The sequence below is a fragment of the Chrysoperla carnea genome, chromosome 3, assembly GCF_905475395.1.
Source record: "Chrysoperla carnea chromosome 3, inChrCarn1.1, whole genome shotgun sequence".
NCBI classification, from domain to species: domain Eukaryota; kingdom Metazoa; phylum Arthropoda; class Insecta; order Neuroptera; family Chrysopidae; genus Chrysoperla; species Chrysoperla carnea.
The window spans coordinates 49,084,032-49,106,341 of NC_058339.1; the positions used below are offsets into that span (position 1 = coordinate 49,084,032).

The following is a 22,310-nucleotide window of genomic DNA, read 5'->3' on the forward strand; positions in this document are numbered from 1 at the left end:
GATTTAGGGTACAAACTCTTATTGACAGTTTGATGGTGAAAACAGATTTGCTAAAGAAATGCGAAACTGTGACTGTACGATTCTCATTTTTTATAGCAGTTGAATGTAGTGTAGACAGTTTGCACTTTAAAGATAGACATTAGCTTTTTTGCCGCATTAAATCAGTAACCACTTAGTCAAATCAGTTTTTAGTTTTATTCCGCTTTCTCTTTTGTGCAGGAAATGTTATGAAAATACTATTTTTATTGAATTATAGATCTTGTGTACACGCTGTTACCTTTAAGATTAGCCATTGAAACATAGAAATTGCAAGTGTGTTGGTAGATGATTTAAGGTATTATATTATATCAAAATTTTGAAAATAAGTCTCTAAGGAAATAATCAATGGAATTTTTTTTGTTATTTCTCAACCTTGCATTAAATACTCAAAACAAATTATTGTCTTACAATATTGTTTTGTATGAACCCTTTTTAATATTTTTGAGCAAGAAATCTCACATTAAATTTAGTACGCAATCACTGCTTCATAAATGAAAGAGATTGATTGTTAATAATATTAGCACATGATAGGTATACTTATTGTGTTATGCTGTATTTTCGTCTCTGTTAAAATTTCAAAGGCTCATCTTAATAGTATCAGCCTGTATATAAAAAAAATTAAATCATTAGAGACAGCACATTACATAAAGTAGGAAAACTTTTAGAAATATATTAAAGTATAAATAGAAGGGGAAAACTATGAAAATAGAAATGAAATAATATTTGAATATTTGGCAGTTGATACAATAATATAATTGATAATGGATGATTTCACAAATATTCCTTTTTCTATTTCTATAGTGACGTTAACAATACCGTAATATTAAATTCGTTATGTTTCGACATTTATATACTACAATATTCATTCATTCGTATTTACTATGGTTAACAACGATTATAATATTTCCATAAACACAAAATTAAATTTTACACATCTATACGTATATATCAAATATTAAAAGTGATTAAATCATATACTCTGTAAATATCGATACTATCGATACTATCTATATTAATATACAGTGTGTCGCCAACGATAAAATTGCTCACAAGAAGGAACACAATCTTTTTTTTTTAATTTTAACTGTAAAAGTTTGACAGTGGCGGATTCATCCATATGGGCACGATTAACGCTAATCAACGCTTTCACGAAAAAAAACCACAGTTGTAATTTGTAATTTAAGTAAGCACGTAAATAAAATTATTTTATATAAAATGTATTCTAGCGTTTAATTTATCAATTAATCATCCTTTAATACGCCTTTGGTGAAAAATACGTTCGATTCTCTGAACGGTTTAGTCCGTTCAGATTGGTGGCCATTGTGATCTAGGTACAGGTGATAATTAAGGCTTTTATCTTACTGATTGTAGATGGCCTTATTCTATAAACATTGTGCTTGAAATGCTCCCACAGAGAAAAAGGAATTTTCTAGGAGATTACTAATACTTCGAAGACTCCTCTTTCTTTTGTGCAGCCGGCAGATGAACGAGGTCTTCCGAAAAAAGTCTTCCGGATACTTTGGACTGTTATTTCTTCTTCAAATTAATCTCACAAATAAGTAATTGTGAATTCTGTTGAAATTTCACCAGCGTATACATTTTTTGGGGACACTCTGTTTAGAGGTTGTATACTTGCGTTCACACGAGATTTTTTATTTTTGGCAACAATTACACTTTACAGCAGACTATTGAGGGTTACAATACACCATTAATTAATATCTCTAATGAAAGAAGATGTGTACATACGAATTAAAAATAGTGTAACAAAGATGCCATATATTAATACACATGTGTTCATTGAATGTTTAACTAATGATAAGAAAATGTTATTGTTTTAGAAATAGAAATACACAGTGTATTTTTATAAAAACATAAATTATTTCATCAGACAGTTTTTATGTATTATAGTACTCAAGGCTTTGTCTGTTCCTGAATAAATTACATTATAAAGTGCGGTTTTTTTCCAATCACAAGTCTAAACTTGCCTTGGCGCTCGTACTACCTTAATTTTAGGTATTCTAGTGATATTACTTCGTAGCTTTGAGTTCTTCAACTTAATTTAATTTTCACCAACTTGAATAATTGAAACATTGCATACGTTTTAAAAACCTATAAAACAATACATTAATATGCATGATTTCAATACGGAATTCGAAACTATCATTCGAACTAGTAATCTAAATGTTGGAGGTGATGGGAATATATTTTTTCGCTTTGAACAGAGGGTGTATAGTATAGAGGGTGTCATTATCAATTAGTCAAATACATAATATGTATTTTTAGCTTTCCTCGAATTATCATTTTTCATTTCCTCGAATTGCCATCATTCAATTGTACACATAGAATTTTATCTATTCATCAAATAAAAGTATATAAATAGACATATAACCCCCCCCCCCCCCCCCACATTAGCATAAGTATTCATACAAAATGATGATAAACAATTTCATAGCTGTATAAACACAGGATAGAATAATAATTTTAATAATGTATGCATCACTGATTATTTTTAATTAAATCGTTTTATTTAGAGTTCAATCATCAAATGTATCAATAATAATTAAATAAGAAAATATAGTACCAGATAAATAGGATAATCCAATAGTTTGCAGGCTCAATATAGTTGTATTAGACTTTAAAGTACTAGCAGAGTGAGTAATGCTTTTATTTAGGTAAGGTCTTTTTTACTCTATAGTCCCGGCAAAATCCGTCATTGAGCATGATTATTTTTCGAATGGAAAATTGTTTAAACTAATTTTTTCGCTTCGAAATTTTTATCATATAATTGTGGTCAAAATTAATAAAAATGTTCTTAGAAATTTTTCTCTAAGCCCTCCAGTTTTCGAGAAGAAAATTTGTAAAATTTGAAAAAACGCGATGTTACGATTTTTACTTTTCAAAAAGTGTATCAGAAAAAATCAGATTTTTAATATGTATAAAATTTGTATTTGTTGTGTAAAGCTTACTTATTGGCCAAATTGCATTTTAAGTGCTTGATTGTTAAATAAAATAACGATTTTCTGTCATGAATGTAGACGAAAAATAAGAACAAAATTTTTCAATATCTGCCTTGGTTTTCGAAATATTAAAAGCTAAATAAATACACAAAATTTTCAATTTTCGATATTTTGAAAATTACCCCATATATCGAAAAATTTTATTCTTACTTTTCGTCTTATATTGTCAAGTTATTTCCGTGCTCATACATCCTTAATTAGTCGGACACAACGGAATTTTTTTGTTTTCAATAATAAATTAAAGTTTAAATAGTCCAACTTCATATAAAAAACAAGTGAAAACAAACAATTGACTGAGTCAATTGTTGAAAAACCAAAGTTTTGAATGTCAGTTCTTGTATTATTTTTTATAAATTAGAAGACTTTAAAAAACTAACTATAGAAAACTAACTAACTAATTATACGGCCGCCATTTATTTGGTTTTCGAAAGTGTTTTCTAGACTTTTTTTTTTCGAAAATGTTTCACAAGACCACTACTTGAAGCTACTTGCAAATTTTCAACTCCCTATCTTTTATAGTTTTGGGAAAAATGGAAACAAAAGTTGTTTATTTTTTTATAAGGAACATTTTTTATATTTAAACTTTTGTAATCTCAAACGGTTCACAAAATGGGTCATACAGATCCAAGACCCAATTGACCTATGTTGCTCATTTACGAACTCAACATCACTTTTTTGCCCTGACTAAGCTATAAAAATTTCAGCTTTCGTCAGGCAGACGAACAGACAACCGGAAATAGAATAATTCCATTACTCTATAGAAAATAATTCCATTATTCTATAGGTGATTTTATGAATTATTGGTATGGGTGATTTTATGAAAACCTATACCAAAAATTTGTTCGTAGCATCAATATTTTTAAGCGTTACAAACTTGGATCTAAACTTAGTATACCTTGATATATATTTCGTATATAAGGGGCAAGCCTTTTATCCAAACTTGTCCTGGCGCTACATCCTTAACTTAAACTTAAGAAAAGATATAAGATATGACGACAAGCTTGAAGCTCGTGTAAACTAGACATCATACCATGACTAATAAACAGCTGTTACATGCCATAAATATTAACATGTCATCATTCATAACAAGTATTAGAGACAATTAAAATTCTTGCATCCATATTGCTTTAACTTTCATTATCAAACGGCTACTAGCTAGGATCACTTGACACGCTTATCAATAATAAGTTACCTTTGTGCAAGTGATGTACTTGTAGCATGCACGGTTTGCTTACTTCTTTTAAATGTGGTTTAAAGTAGTTCGACCGTCATTATAGTACTAGTCAAATTAGCAACTAATTTATATTTATTGTATAATAAAAAGCTTTAAAAATATCGTAAAAGATAAAATTTATACGTCAATTTGACTAGATTTTTTTTGTTTTATTTTTTGAAAGAACCGTAAGGTAATCTTTTTTTTTGCATAGAACGAATCTGTGATAAATTTTCTTCATGATGGAAACTTTTTTGAAGCTCCGATTAATTTTTATACAATTAACATTATTGTGAGTTCTTCTATAAGGCACTGTGTTAAAAATCACAATTTTAAAATGAAGTAATTCACAATTTTGCACCGCAAGAGGCTCCAAAACTGTGATCAATGGACTTTGAACGATCATTTACCGCAAAAATTAGTGAACATTCACCGTACTTGCTCAAAAATCCGAACTACTTCAAAGTTTATATATCTTAATAAATAAAATGTTTTCTATATAAATAAATTTCTGTGATAAACTAATAAAAATTAAATTTTTTCGTGATTTCTTTTAAAACACGAATTCATAAGAAATAATTTGTAAAGTAACGAATGAACGAGTAAATTTCGCATGGACTTTTCTATAGTTGGTATTATCAAGTATATAATCAACGTTAGGTATTATTTAAAATTCAACACCTGTTTGAATAAAACTGCTTTTTATTCCATGCATACATGAAATTACATAGTATATAAAGTTTAGTCCCAAGTTTGTAACGCTTACAAATATTGATGCTATGATCAAAATTTTGGTATAGGTGTTCATAGAATCATCTAATTAGTCCATTTTCAGTTGTCCGTCTGTGAACACGATAACTCAAAAACAAAAAAAGATATCATGCTGAAATTTTTACAGCGCACTCAGGACGTAAAAAGTGACGTCGAGTTTGTAAATGAGCAACATAAGTCAGTTGGGTCTGGGATACGTAGGACCCATCTTGTAAACCGTTAGAGATAGAACAAAAGTTTGAATATTAAAGATGTTCCTTATCAAAAAATAAACAATTTTCGATTGAAACATTTTTTTGTAAACATCACTGTTTAATTACGAGGGCACACATTAGATGCAAATTTTATAGTATATATTAATATGAAATTATCAGTTATGCATGTGTGACATGTATATGTATATGTGTAATGTGATAGAGTAATCAACACTGCCTATACATAGTATTTCAACAATTAACTCAGTCAATTGTTTGTTTCCACTTGTTTATCATAACTTAATAACTAAACGAGATAGGAAAAAATGCATAGTATTCTCTCGATCTCTATTTTTGAGACAAGTTCATTGGCGTCGAGCTTTAAGCAAAAGTTTGAGTTTTTGACTTTTAAACTTATGTGAATAACGTCGTTGTTTGAAAAATTAAGAGAATATAACTTTGACATACTAAAGGCATTTTTTATAAAACGATCGGTTTTCGAGTTATGATCCAAAGTTGTGTTTTTTTTTTTTTAAATTAGGAAGCATAGTTGGCTATGCCTTAGTTAAAACAGATTTGGTTTCCTTTTTTAAACCATGTATTACTTATTGGATCGCTTTTGGCCCATAAGCCCGAAATAGTGAAAAATCGAAAGTTATCAACCAACAGGGACATCAATTTGAATATTTAAATTAATTTGTTTTTTATCTGGGATCTGATTCCACCTCACAATTTGAAATAGTGGACCCACTCTGTACCCACATAAGATTTTTTTGAATTCGATTATTTATTTCTAAAAAAATATCCAAATACATTAAAATTTACTATGATATGTGACGTAGTATTAAAAAGACCGCTAATAATTTTTATTTACTTTAAAAATTATTTGAATTTTTAAGTCAATCAAATCTGGTTAAGACAAACAAACATAAGTTATTTAAAATAATAAAATGCATACCATTTTTCGTTATGATGTTCATCAGACCCATTACCAGGATTCATAATTTTACACTTTTATATTATTATTATTTTATTATTAAAATATATAATAAATTATAATCTAATTTATAAATTAATTGGCAATTTGTCAATAAATAAAATATCATTTAAACTTTATAAAAGTAATTTACACTTCACTCAACAAATAAATAATTATTTAAAAATAAATAAATTAATTTTATATCAATTTTTTATAAACATTTTATAAAAAGTTATTTCTTTTATACTTTTATCTAAAAATTTGTTTTAAAATTAATAATAATTTTTGAATCGATGTCTCATTGTTGAAGTTTTGATTGTTTGAACACGACTATTTAGTTATAAAACTTATGACAACAATATTCATTACATATTTTAAAAGTTCAAGATGAAATATTTTGGCAATGATTTCAATATTGTCAAGTACTAGGTCTTCTATTTTTTATTTTTTTTCAAGCAAACGTAATAATATGAATTCTATGACAATGTTTTTGTTAAGGTAGGCACGTGTTATTAAATAAAATCCTCATTCAATAATATTTTTTAAGAAAAACCGGAAGTGGTTGAAGTTTAAAAAACTATTACTTTACAGGGTGATATTCAAAAAATAAAGTGAGACAACAAAGAAGAAAAAAAACCATATGAATGAAAAATGCGAGATATATGGTGTCACACACAAAATCACTCAAAAACTTTTTTTATCTTACATTATCACAAAAATCGCAACACACGTTTTTTTGTTTATGAATCTGCTTACTATACGATGGCATTTTTAAATATATTATAGACCGTCAGTTACCAACATGAAATTTTGAGCCGATAAAACCGCGTAAGAATATACAAACGTCGAATGTACAACCGAATTTTTCAAATATAGAATCGAACCACATATACACCGTGCACATCAACTGGATACTATAAATATACAGGATGTTCAGTTTTTATGCTTCACCCTCTTTTTTTTTCTTAGGATTTAATTCATGTATTTATTCATTTTCAACCGTTTCTTCTCCCACATCTTAGCAAATGCAGCTTTCGATTTTCAGGTAGACCAATTTATATTTATTGCGCATTTTAAAAGTAATTAAGTTAACAACACTAAAATGTTTTTTCAAAATCGTTTATTTTTTTCGAAAGTTACGGCACATTTAAATATGAATATAAATATTCAAACTAACTCAATTTAATTGTTCAAATAACCGGACTAACTTGATGGTATCACGCGTCAACCATAAGAATGGATTCATTTAAAAATTAAAAATCACATGCATGTAACGTGCTACCGTCGAAACAATCTTTTTCTTTCCTTGTGATTAATCAACAGCTGGACGTTTAACACCACCGCTGTGATATGCCCGTTTATCTTTGTGCTTTGTCACCTCGCTAATTCATTTAAGGTGATAGGCACTAGTTATAGAAGATTTGTATTTATGCTAGGTGCGAATAACATTTTTGACGGTTCTTAAGATTAGCTTAAGTCCATGCGGCAGATACGAAATACACTATTAAATTTGGTATAAGGAACTAATACAATATAATAAAGTTTATTATTGATTAGAAAAGTATGAAGGGACACACCTTTGTGAAAATATTCGCGGACGATATTATTGAGTTGTGTTCGATTAATTTTTGTTATGTTGTGTAAAAGCACAAAGTTGTAGGTATAAGCCTATGTTAATTGTAATTAATGTCATCATTAATTGCATTGTACTTTGTAGTTGAAGAAAATGTTTCTCGTAAAAATACCAATCGATAAAGAATCTCGTAAAAATACCAGTAGACAAAATGATAAAGAATCGTTAAAAATAATAAACAGCAAGATTCAATCAAAAAATATTTCATTCCAAGAAAATTTTTACAAGATTACTTTATTTCTGAAGAAAAATAAGTTAATGATTAAGTATATTTAATTCATGACAAGAAAAACTAAATTACCCTCAAAATTGACCTTGTAGTTAATAATTTAAGATAGTTTGTCAATATAAAAAATTGATTTATCACGACATCAACTTACGGATATTACTGACTGCATTAATGATGAAATACATAAATAGCTAAATTTAAAATTTAATAATTTAAATATTAATGAATGAAAATTTTATTTAAAAATAAGTACCTATCAATTAATTATTGATACTTAAGTGGATTTATTATTCATTAATGATCGGTGAACACCTAATAGTCATGAAATTTAAGTATAATAAGACAGTTACATAAAAACAGATTACGGTGTCTCATTTTCTTATGAGAAAGTAGACTATAATAAAGTTTGAAGAAGAAAGAAGAAATTTGATAGTCAACTGCGTGGATAACATATCAAGAAATTCGAATTAGATGTTTCTGTTTCTTAATCTTGAATATTCGAAGACCTAGTGCTAATTTTTTTATGGGCTCGACATTAGTATAATATAAATATTTATTATCTATGCTCGCCATATTCACTTGAACACTTTCGATTGGAAGAAAATTTTCATTGGATCATTAAAAAAAATAATTATCCAGTTATGAAATTTGGTAGGTATAATCTTAACATGAAAACGGGAAAACTGATTTCTAATTTTTTTAAAAACATTTTTGAGTTCCCTCCTCCGTTTTCATGCTAAAATTGTGCTTTCCAAATTTTATTACATTTGGATAATTATTTTTGGAGTCATATTAATCCATGCCCTTAAGATAAATATGTATAGTGAATAACGAAAAATAAGGCACATCGACCACATGACCAAAAACCACGAAAACTAAAAGTCCGAGGTTCGATTCTCAGCCGATGTGTAATTTTTTCACTTTCCATTTATTTCTAAAATAGATTTATCACCATACTATACTAACTTACGAATTGACTGCATTAAAATTTATTAAAAAAAAATTAATGAATAAAAATGTTATTTACAAATAGATAATTATTAATTATTAAAATATGCACTTATTGAATATTTATAAAAAATAATTGATTCTTGAACACTTTTAAATAATAATCACATAAATTAAAAACTAAAAACTGCACTAGATAAATAAATAGGATAAATATTTATTAAAAAAAGTTTTAAGTACATTTAGTAGGTAAGTAAGTGAAGTAGATAGAATAGTTTCTGTGAATTTATATATATGTTAAAATAATAATAATTGTGTTAAATACGTTTTAAATGTTCTTAAAAAGCTAAATGACATATCATTATTAAGTAATTATTAGTGTTCTTATTTATTTATTTTTTAAATGTGATCATATAATGAACGTAAAAAGAGGAAATTAACAAAAATATTTAGTACCTATAAGTTTAACCTTCCCTGATTGTACAAATACTTAAATAATAAATACCGGGTGGTCCAAGTTATAACATCAGTACATTATCAAATGGTAGGATAACGTTAACATTCACGTCGGGAAAACGTCCTCTCTGTTTACAAGCTTTAGAATTTTTGAAAAAGGATATTAATGTTATGAAAACGGCTGCGTAGAAGAATTGGAAATTTGGCACGCAATACCCAAAGTATAGATAGGGCATCATAAGACGTTGTTGTATTTGCAGTAAAATGAGTGGCACAATAATTGTTTCTGTAAAGCGGATCATAACACAATCATATCTCACTCGCTGGTTTTTGTAATTTATCCTCATAAGCCTATAATAAGAAATGATTTTTGGCTCATACCGTCAAATTGCATCTTTAACTGAGTGATAAGTGTATTGATTATTATCTATAACTTGGATAACCCTGTATAATTTTTAATATGTAAAAAATTTCAGTGATATTTAAAAAATCTTTTGTAAATTCTTTTAAAGCATTTGAACATAATAAGAGTAACTGTTTAAATATCCTGTATATGCTATTTAAACTGTTTATCATTATTAATATTGTTGAAAGATTAAACAAAAGACATTCCCCCCCTCCTCTTTTTTAAATTGATTGTACCGAAATCATACGGTTCAATGTCAATGAATTTTGTATTATTTTCACCCAAAACAAATGGAATTGATAGAATTTGAACATATGAACTTAAATTATTCCGTTCTTATCCGTTATATTCGCATTTTTTTCTTTTTGTTATAAATATTATGTGTACAGGATATTCAGAATTATGCGGCACAATTTTACGAGCTTTTATTTAATTTCATCTGTCAGTCAATGAATTGTTTTCACTTGTTTAGACATGTGTTCTATCGCTCGAAAAAACCGGAAAAGTTTATATAAACATATTTCTCAACTTTAAATAATACATAATGTCTCGATTATAGATAGCTATTATCGAGGTGACATGCAATAAATAAGCCATACAGTTAAAGAAAATAACTTACTTAATGGCTATAAATCGGAAGATTGTAGTGACCCTTTAGTAGGTTCACAATTCTAAAATAACGCAGCGTAATTCAGATACAACCTGTTAATATTAGGGTATCAATTTATTTAGTTTAAAATTACTTAGTAAGCTCATTATAAATTCTGATATCAAATACGTATATTTATGTTTAATCATAACTTTTCTTGAATAAATTAGTAAAAGTTTGGTAACTGCATTTAAGTTGGCGTTATACCCAGCAGGAAATTTTCCATAGAAAATTTGAACTAATTAAAATTACGATTATTATTTGGTGATGTTATTAAAAGTAAACATAACAAAAACCTAATTTAAGTTATCCCATACAGTTTGTTTTTACAAACTATCAAATTATTAACACAATTAACATCAGGTTTTAAAAATAAATTCATTAGCACAATTGTGTTAATATCAGAAAAATAATAATCATTTTAACATTTTGTCATTATTTATTTGTCAGATTTTTTCAAATACTAATTTTGATGGCTGAAAATAGAAACAACGACTTGTAGCATCGAGAAGTTTATGACATAAACGTTATAAAATTCTCGGAAAACCAAGCTTTTAATCTGTGTGGGCGGGAAATGCTTCGGTTATTTAAATATCACAAAGTATAATATAGTAGGTATTTGAAATCCAGAAATTTTTAGGTATATTCCAATCAGAAGTCATTTTCCAAAAAGTGAAAACTAGAAGGAATAGTCCTACATCCAAAATTTCAACATTCTGCGATCAATTTGGGTTATTTGGGATATATAGAAAAGCGGAAAATCAACAGCGTATTTGTTTGTGATAATTATCCTTTTTTGCTTTGCGAGTAATAACTCTCGGATTCGAATTCCAGTGAGATCATTTAATTTTTTTTGTTAATTTTTAATTTTTTCAAATTTTTCGTTTTCTTTCCGAAATAAAAATTAAAATACATAAAAATTAAAAAGGAATTTAAATTAGTGTAAAGACGGAATTTGTTAAAATAATTAGGAGAATAAAAGAATACAAATTAAGAAAAGAAAAACAATTAAATTTTCATAGAACCATCGATTTAAATAGATAAATGAAGAATAATTACAATTATTTAACAAAACGACTAAATGAAATTTTACTTCCATGAGTTACGAAGATTTGAAGCTATTTGATTTAAACGAGGTAAGTTCGCATTCACCGGGGAAATTTTTTTAGCTCAATTTTGCAAAGCGCACCGGATAAGAATCTGATCCGAATTCCTTTTTTAAAATTTTTCTTCACGCAAATGAATTTTATTGTAGGTTTTTGCGCCATTTTACACAAAAAGATCTGCTTTTATTTTTTCGTAAGGTTGGTTTGATTTTTCGAGCTGCAAATAATTTCTAATGTTCAAAAAATTACATTTTTCAGTTTCGAAGTTGAAAACAATTGAATAAAAAATGAATGTTTTGATTTGGTCAAAATTTGTAATCTTTCCTAATACTTTCAAAAAACCTCAGATTAATTACGGAGTGATACATTCTAAACTTTTCATTTTTTTGAACAATTACATTATTCTTGTTTAGAAACATTTCTCGAAAGACTAAGCAAAAAAATTGAATAGAAAAATTTTACCCCCGCGAATGCGAACTTATCTTCTTATCCACATTATTCGAAACAAATTTATGAACTCATCAAGATTATATCGAAGATAAGTTATCGAAAAATAGGATTAGTTTTTGTATCATCTTAAAACCAAGCATATAAGTTAAATACTGGGACAAAACGTTTCTATTTTTTTTTTTTGAGGAATTCATTAAGTTTATTTTTTGCAAACAAAACGGAAGTTATGTGATTACTTCGCTCATAATTTTTTAAAATAACTTTATTAATTCTGTAATTTAAAATTGTTTTAGCTAAAACATTATATAAGAAATGTAACAATTTTAATTTACCGCCAACAGCTGTTTCTAAAACAATACAAAACTCTCTTTTTAATTACTTTTTTTAAACACTTGTAGGTAGTTCCTATAACTTTATAATACAATAGTAATATATTTCGCTTGAAATGGTACGATTGTGTTGATAAAAGCTCATTCGATCGATAATTAACTGAGTTTTCTTAATGTATTAATTGTATTTGTGACCTTTGGCAAACTGTTTTTGAATGACTTTTCTCGAAACTTAAACGAATTAGTTTTAATCATTTTGTTTCAATTACTATTATAATAAATAAGGTCAAGAATTTGATATTTATTTGCTAGGAATGTATTTACATTTTTATAAATACATAGTTGGAATGTTTCAGGTAATTAAAATAATTTTTTTTGTCTCCCGATATGCAAAATATAATGCTTGTTGAATCAAATATTACCATTTACTCCAAATGTTTTGATTAACGAATATTTATCGGAGCTTTTTTAAGTTATGAAAAATCCTTACCCCTACACTCAAAATTTAAAAGAAAAATGTCTTTTCTCATCATCTTTTGTTAGATATTTTCTCGTTTCGAATTTTATTTTCTCGATCTGTTTGTTTTCTTTCTCTATAATAAAGATTCCAATACAACAATAAATTATGATAATATTGGGGAAATATATGTATAGTATGTATAGGGTTTAACCTCCGTTTTTCCGATATCTATCCATAACAGAGGCCACCCACATCATTATTCTTAATCTTTTATTCTATTTTTAAACTACATACATACGTAAAATTAAATTTTTTATGTGGGTACAGTCGGTTACTTCGTTCTTGTCCAAGCGACGGCATTGCGATCAAGTTACCGCCCTATTAATTATAATTATAATAGATAAGACTGCCGCTGCCTGGACCCACAACCACCCAATCAGTAGCCAAACGAGTACAGTAGATTCCGCTTTAACTCGCACGGCCACCGAGTCGGTTAATATTGGGGAAATGAAAAGTTTTTTTTTTTTGATAAACATATTTTTTTAGAGAATTCTTATTAATTTTGGAATCTGAAATCTTTTTGAAACAAACTTTTTATTTTTGTTTGAAGTTGATTTAAAATGCTTGCAAATTTTCTAAAAACTGACCCACCTAGCTTAAGTGCCTAAAGATTGTGTTAAAGATCGGTGGAGAAATATACGATTATTCACCTCAAAACATTATATAACTAAAAAAAGAAAACAAACAGTAAGTATACCGAGTGTCTCAGACTGCCGGTAACCCTCTTTTATATTTAAAATCCAAAATAATATGTAGTTGAATGTAAAACTTGGATTCTTTTATGAGAATAACGAATAACGCCTATAACGAATCTATTGAGCATGTTTTCAATACAATTTTAAATACATTGTATCTCTATCAGCAACGGGAATAAGTATTTGAAAGAAAAACCTAACGATGTTTCGATGAATGTAAAACTTATTACCTGCTGTTAATAATAAATTGGCAAAGTTGGATCGATTAAACACGTTTAACAGTTTCCTATTCCCAATAAAATTACCTTACTCAGACTCGTTTTCGTAAAGGGCCTTTGTTCGAAAATTTTTTTATTGCTTCTCATTTCAAAATCGTTATCCAGCCAAAACATCGTGTGAAATCAATTTTTGGATAACACCAATCACTTCGAAAATATGAAGGATTTAAGATTAAGAATAAAGTTTTATATGTAATCTCTATGAGAATATCGGAAAATGACGTCACTGACCTATATCTCCTCTTTTTTCCCTCTTTTTTTTAAATTAGGAATTTTAAACGCTCATATTTTGCGTACTTCTAAAGATTTTGAAAAGGAAATCGATTTTAATTTTGATTGAAGTAAGACCTTCTCGTGCATTTTCATATGTTAATGAAAGATACATTGAAATCGACTTCAGGGCAGGGGCCTAATCAGTTTTTTTTTTTAAAATAAAATAAACTAAAACTCTTGTGGGAACAGTTTTTTTTTTAAAAACGCATAGCTGAAATCGATTTAAAAACTTTCTATTTTACAATAAATTTCTAGTATTCATTTTTTAAAAAATGTTTCTAGCAAAAGTTTTTAGTTATTTTATATTTATAACGAACTAATTTTAAGTGTGGTTCTTTCTCTTACGAACGAGTCTGCGATAAGCCACAGGAAGCTGAGAACATATATAATCGATCCTACATGCTCGACTTACTGATATACGATTTCAAATTTCACATTCGCAGAACATTTTGCGTTTTAAACGATGTGTATAAATTGTCTGAGCACCCGGTTTACAAATTGAAATATTAGTCATAACAATGTAGATACATGTGTTGATATCGAAAATAAAACTATTCACGTGAACAACTAATTACGTATGCCAATAGATGAATAGGACTGTGAAATTTTATTACATACAGCCAATTATTATTAGACAGACACAGTGAAATTTTTCGATAGTATGTTCAAAGTGTGATTATTTTATCACTTAGAATATAATAGTAATCAATGCCAAGAATCAAGATTGTAAAAGAATTGAAGGTTATTCGTATAAAGAAGTCAAAGTAGAAAGGAATACGTTTGTAGATAGTCAAATGTATGATCAGCATTAGTTTTAAGGTCGAGAATAAATTATTGTTATGGATTATTTGTATACAAGTGTTTACAAAATTTAAAAAAACTGTCTTAATATCCTTAATTAGTCGAGCACAGCGGGTTTTTTTGGTTGTTTTCAATAATATATTAAGGTTTTAACTTTAATTTAAATAGTTTTTGTTTAATGTCCACCGACTAGTTTTGAAGAAATCTATGAAAACATAACCTCCATCTACAGTTTTCCCATAAGGCAAATGTTAAATAGGCGTACTTTTGAAGCTATTTATATATTTAATTAATCGGGAAATTCCCGCAAAAATTATCCTAATTCATTTAGATTTAGTCCAACTTCCTAAAAAAAAAATCAAGCCTTTCCTTCAAAATTGCCATGGCTCTCGTACATCCTTAAGGCGAACAACTTGAAAAAATCGAAAAAATCATAAAAAATTGTATGTTTCAGAATTTTAGGAAACTTGGTAGGTTTCATTTAACGATTGGATAAGTAGTTTTTGAGATATCGCATAAAATCCTGTAGCAAAAGCTATAATTTCGGAGTTATTTTGAAAAATACTTAACCCATCAAATGGGCTGAATGTTTTTGTTCCTAAGATTTTTAAATTTTAAGTACTGTATTATTGGTATCATGGTTAGAGACGTTATTTGTTAAAATAATAGCCTTACTTTTTGGAGGGGAATATTGTGCCGATAGCTGTTTTCTAAATTCACACTTAGTTTAAGAATGGCTTAAAAGTTACTTACCTTTTCCTTCGATTTTTTCTTCCAGTAGGACCATCATCTACTTTTCCATTACCAACACCATTATCATCCGAATGTTCTGGTATATCCGATATACATCCAGTAATAAATTGTACACGTTTATCAGGTGGTGACCCTAACACAGGACTATCGCTACCAATCTGTAAGACCTCTGAACCAGAACTGAATATCTCATCTTCTGGTACATTTGTTGCAGTTTCTGATGACGTTCCACCACCATCGGGGCTGGTTAATATTGGTGTAATAACGCTAATTGGTGGTGATGATGTGATACCATCACCACCAACGCCCCCGTCTGTTGTTGAGAATGATAGTAATGATTGTTGCTGTTGTGAATGTTGTTGTAAATTAAACGATGGACTATCTTGTACAGATTGTTCAGATTCACTTAATTGTGGTGATGTGATGCGACGTTTCATTGAGCGTGAATGTATTGCTTTTAATGGTGCATGCATATGTGGGTAGCTCTTCTTGCGATGAACTGGAAAAGAAAATCAAATTATTAGTTAAATGAAATGAAAATAAAAACTAATACGCCAGTCAAATTACAAAAAAAATCGTAAGACGCGATCTAAAGGTGATTTTTTGGTATGTTATTTGGACCCCTTAGAAAAGTGTAAAAAAATATTTTGCAAGCAAAAAAAAAAAAAAAAAATTGAGCATTTGACTTTGAGCTTTTGACAATTGTTACTGTTATCATTTTTAAAGTATATTAAATTTGAAACAATTGAAGCCAACCCACAGCTCCGTATGTCTTATAGTTTTTGAGATATGTTGCTTAAAATATTTACATGGTTTTCAGTAATATTAAAATTTTGAGTTTTGCTTATGTTAACATTTTTCGTAATCATCATTGTTTCCTCGAGAGAGGGCAAAAATGTTTTCTAGAAAACGCTTCAAAAACTAGAAAATTTTGCGAAAACTTTTGTTTTTTCTCTAATTTAGTGATACAAAATAGCTTTGTACCCAATTCCGGGAATAGAAGTACATCATCAGGATATACACTTAACGTAAATTAAAAATATATGTTTATCTAATGTAAGAAATTTTTGGAAGTAATTTAATGTTATAAAATGCATACAAAAATATTCGTTATTAGCTTAGTTAAATTCATTGAAACTATTATTCAATTTTCATTCTTTTAAGGCTGTTCTAGCACTGTGGGCATATCGACGGAAAATTCTTGAAAAGTATAACCCAAATTTAGTAGCATTACATACTTGATTTATCAAATCTGGATAAAATTTGGATGTGATAGAGAAAAATTAAATTTTTTGGATTCCGATGACGTCACAAAGTTAAAAAATTTGATTTTTTTGATAATACAGGCAAATTTGATCTGATCTTACTGGAATTTTTTTTGAAACCCACTAATTTTTTGCCATACTTTCCAGCTGTGATGTAAGTTTTTCGCTAGTTATCACTTATTTGGTTCATTCCGGGACCAGGACTCCACATTCTTGAAATCTATTAGAGCTAGGTTAATTTTGATATCAAATTTGAAAAGAACGTCCCAAATTTAGTAGGATTACATACTTGGTTTATCAAAATTGGATAAAATTTGGATTTGATAGAGCAAAATTAAATTTTTTGGATTCCGATGACGTCACAAAGTTAAAAAATTTGATTTTTTTGATAACACAGGCAAATTTGATCTGATCTTACTGGAATTTTTTTTGAAACCCACTAATTTTGGGCCATAATTTCCAGCTGTGATGTAAGTTTTTCGCTAGTTATCACTTATTTGCTTCATTCCGGGACCAGGACTCCACATTCTTGAAATTTATTAGAGCTAGGTTAATTTTGATAACAAATTTGAAAAGAACGTCCCAAATTTAGTAGGATTATATACTTGGTTTATCAAAATTGGATAAAATTTAGATTTGATAGAGCAAAATTAAACTTTTTGGATTCCGATGACGTCACAAAGTTAAAAAATTTGATTTTTTTGATAACACAGGCAAATTTGATCTGATCTTACTGGAATTTTTTTTGAAACCCACTAATTTTGGGCCATAATTTCCAGCTGTGATGTAAGTTTTTCGCTAGTTATCACTTATTTGCTTCATTCCGGGACCAGGACTCCACATTCTTGAAATTTATTAGAGCTAGGTTAATTTTGATAACAAATTTGAAAAGAACGTCCCAAATTTAGTAGGATTATATACTTGGTTTATCAAAATTGGATAAAATTTAGATTTGATAGAGCAAAATTAAACTTTTTGGATTCCGATGACGTCACAAAGTTTAAAAATTTGATTTTTTTGATAACACAGGCAAATTTGATCTGATCTTACTGGAATTTTTTTGAAACCCACTAATTTTGGGCCATAATTTCCAGCTGTGATGTAAGTTTTTCGCTAGTTATCACTTATTTGCTTCATTCCGATACCAGGACTCCACATTCTTGAAATCTATTAGAGCTAGGTTAATTTTGATAACAAATTTGAAAAGAACGTCCCAAATTTAGTAGGATTATATACTTGGTTTATCAAAATTGGATAAAATTTGGATTTGATAGACCAAAATTAAATTTTTTGGATTCCGATGACGTCACAAAGTTAAAAAATTTGATTTTTTTGATAACACAGGCAAATTTGATCTGATCTTACTGGAATTTTTTTTGAAACCCACTAATTTTGGGCCATAATTTCCAGCTGTGATGTAAGTTTTTCGCTAGTTATCACTTATTTGCTTCATTCCGGGACCAGGACTCCACATTCTTGAAGTTTATTAGAGCTAGGTTAATTTTGATAACAAATTTGAAAAGAACGTCCCAAATTTAGTAGGATTATATACTTGGTTTATCAAAATTGGATAAAATTTGGATTTGATAGAGCAAAATTAAATTTTTTGGATTCCGATGACGTCACAAAGTTAAAAAATTTGATTTTTTTGATAACACAGGCAAATTTGATCTGATCTTACTGGAATTTTTTTTGAAACCCACTAATTTTGCACAAGCAAATTTGATCCGATCTAATTGGAATTCTTTTCGATACCCACTAATTTTGGGTAAAACCAATCACCTTGAGCTAAAATGTAAAAAGATACTGCAAACCACCCTTGTAGTGCTGGCCTCCACCCTTATCTACGAGAAATTTTTCTGCTTGAAGCTGCAACGGTAGTTAAGTTTGGAGATATGGGGCTTATGGGAAGTCAAAGAAGCAATTGGCAATCGAGCGTTGAATGGCCATTGAGACTGGTGAGAGCATTTAATGTATAAAAAGGGTTTCAAATGTTCCCAAAAGTTTTTGTTTCATTGCCAGACAGAATGTATTTAAACAACACTGACGAGCATCAAGAATTAGCCAAGTTTAATATGGCTATCTTTAGCTTACGCATTTTACGCAAGGGCGATGACCATACACATTAGTCTTTATTTTAGTTTAGATTTTGACAGTTATTTGGTCAGTTTGATTGGCTGAAAAGCAGTGAGAAGTAAAAATGTGTGCGGTAATAAACTATTTATTCCACGCAAAAATGGGTGGAGTAAGTAGTTCTTATCTCACGGGCGTATATAAACGTTTGACAATATACTGTGTTCATTTCAATACAAATTGAAATTAAATGAAACAATCTATCTGTTTGTTGCAAAGCAGAAAGAAAACAGAGTGTAATACTGATCATGAAGAATATATTATTATTGTGTCATTGGATGGCTTTATGGAAAATAGACGACAACAAGCTAAGCTAATCTTATTGCGACAATCGTGATGGTATTGTGATCACAAACAAAATACTTTATTAGTATACATGTATTATTATTATTTTATATATATGCTTTGATAGATTTTTTTCTACTTGCAAAACAAAAGAAAATGAAAATAAATACGAGAATAGATACTTAGAACAATATTAGTTCAGTCCTTTTTATACATAGAAGAACATGTTTTATGTATGTAGAAATTGAATAAAAAAAACACTACTTTATTACGTGTAGTAGGAATATCAAAACATTCATTGGTGTTCATCAATATTATAAAGCACCGGTCAAATGCGAGCCGAACGGGCGTATCGACGCACAATGGAGTATTTATATCAAATTTCTGGACAAAATATAATGAAGGAGTTTTTATGGTCAAAACTGAATCAAAAGACTATTTAGATACAAAATACCTTTTATTTGACAATAATAATAATAAAAAATTTTTAGTCGTATTGGTCTTTAATTATTGCTTTTCTTTTTCAATTTTTTCTAATTCTGGACCACTTTTTGTCTTATCTATGCTTGCTTTTGTTTCCACGTAATGTGATTTTATAATTATAAGTTACAAAGTTTCACTGAAAAACTGTTTGCTCCTTTTTTTGCTTTAAGCTATCTTAATATATCTTTATTTAGTTTTAAAAGAAGCTCGCGCAAAATTTATTTTCATAAACATGAAATAGAAATACTTAAACTTTGCTTTGTTTGCTCGACAAAATCTGATAGAAACAAAAAGCTTTGAGTATGATAAATTTAATGAAAAAAATTACTTTTTTAACGGCAAATTTTTAATTATATTAATAAAGAGATAACAAATTTTAATTATATTATAATTTAACCTTCGTTTTCAATATAAAAACAAATCCTTACTTAATTGCACTAACAAACACAATAAACGTAAATTGAATGACACGTTAAATCGAAGGCGACAACAATAATAACATGCATCCGTAAGAGCAGATAGATTGTGATTTACAAAACAGGCGGAGGACGAGGTTGAGGTAACTCAAGTGGCCGGTTGATGATGAAGTGGTTATCTCACTACACCCATAAACAATTTTCAAAACAAAAGAGTTGAGTTTTATTACTTTTGGCTAGAAATTTGATATAAATACTCCACTGTGCATAGTATTAAAATTTTAAGGTTGAAATTTCAGCGTTACACTGGTGAAAATATAAACCAATATTGTTATTATAACAACATTTGTTGTGTCAAGTCAAATCATATTTTTCCAAGAAAGAGCTTCTTGTAAAGAAAATTTAATTTATATTAAATCACTTTTATTGTGTGCTTCTTAACAAGTAGTTATTTATACTTGTTAAGAAGCTTTTAAAATAATTTAAAAAAAAACTTTAAACTATTATTTACCGTTTTCTGTGGAAATTTAAAAACTCAGGCAACTTGTGATCTATGAATAGTAGTTTTTAAATACAAAGGGTTGTTTAATTTCTGTAAATTTTATTTTAAAATTATTTCAAAGAGCATTTTAAAATCTACATGAATAAAATTGAATGTCTTAATTGTCCGACTGACAATATGTTTGCGCTAGTTCGAAAACTGAAAATTCGATTTCCTTGGAATATTGGAAATATATAATAAACTAGAAATTCTTGGTATTTTTATAGAATTTTGCTCATTCGAGATTTCAATGAGACTTTCAAGGCAGGTTTTAGTATTTTTTTTAGCAGATTTGTTCATACTTTTTATTTCGTATTCTCTAAGTAGAACTTGGATACGAAGTCTCCGGGTGATAATAAGTTACATATAAAATACATAAGTTTATCATAAAGAGCCTTTCATTTGATATGTAACACGATGCATTTGACACAAGTTTTTTCTTTTAATTTTTTGATTTTCCACTAACCAGTGTAAACACCCAAATTAACTCCCAAAAATTATACTTCGTTTATTTAAAATAAACATACGAGATTGAGTTATTTCTAAATATGCACAGCTTCAACTTTTTTTGCTCAGAAGATTCGGAAAAAGCTATGATACATGGACAGACTGAAGACTCGCTGCCATTTTAGAAATCTCTCTATTTTTTAGACAGCAATGACGCATACAATTTAGTGCACGGAAATAAAATTTTAAATAGTCATTATAAATATATAAAATAATTTTTATTACATTTTTAAGTGTCTTTATAACGATAATGATATTGATATGCGCGTAAATCAATTTTCATCATTTTAATTTATAAGTTGAAAATATTAGTGAAAGTCATCCTCATAACACAATTTTATTGTGGAAATTGAATGATGATCAACTTATAAATGGTTGTGGTGGCATTGCGTCAGCAAGGAATAATCCATTAAAAAGGATTCTATTACCACTATTGAGCTACGGATTCCTAAAAAAAGGCTCATATTTGATTACGCCTGGGTGTATATTTAGTAAATAAACATAAATGGTATCACATCAATACAAATAATATAAAATTGACATTTATTCTTTGTGTTTCTTTCTCATTATTTCATTCTTAAGTCTTTTTTACTTCGTTATTCTGTGTTTGTTCGCTTGTTTTTAGAATACATAATATTTACTTACATTGCTAAATAATATTCTATATAGAAAAAAATTAGTACTATCCGAAATGTAATTTGTATTAAGGGTGGCAAAACAGGTGGTTGGAAGTATAGTAAGATATAATTCTTTTTTAATTTTATTCAACAACTTAAGATTGACCGGGCATTCAGACAATGTACGGACAGAAACCTGAATTTTTGATATTCGTATTAAGGATGTATGAGCATGGTAGTGGGGGCACAAATTTAAAAATAGATATTTTCAATTTTGATGATTAATTTATATTATTACTTGACGATATAAGACGAAAAGTAAGA

General features: G+C 28.3%; 1 protein-coding gene across 5 annotated transcripts in view; it reads right to left on the reverse strand.

The window, feature by feature from the left end:
* LOC123296662 (anion exchange protein 2) overlaps positions 1–22,310 on the reverse strand; it is a 92,127-nt gene that overhangs the window by 9,653 nt on the left and 60,164 nt on the right. For 4 of the 5 annotated variants that reach the window (XM_044878231.1, XM_044878232.1, XM_044878229.1 and 1 more), the window contains exon 3: positions 15,740–16,238. In XM_044878231.1, coding sequence (XP_044734166.1) covers positions 15,740–16,238 — 499 coding nt within the window. Of the gene's footprint in view, positions 1–6,192; positions 6,249–15,739; positions 16,239–22,310 lie in introns of those variants that run through there. The other variant, XM_044878233.1, reaches the window with a different exon arrangement.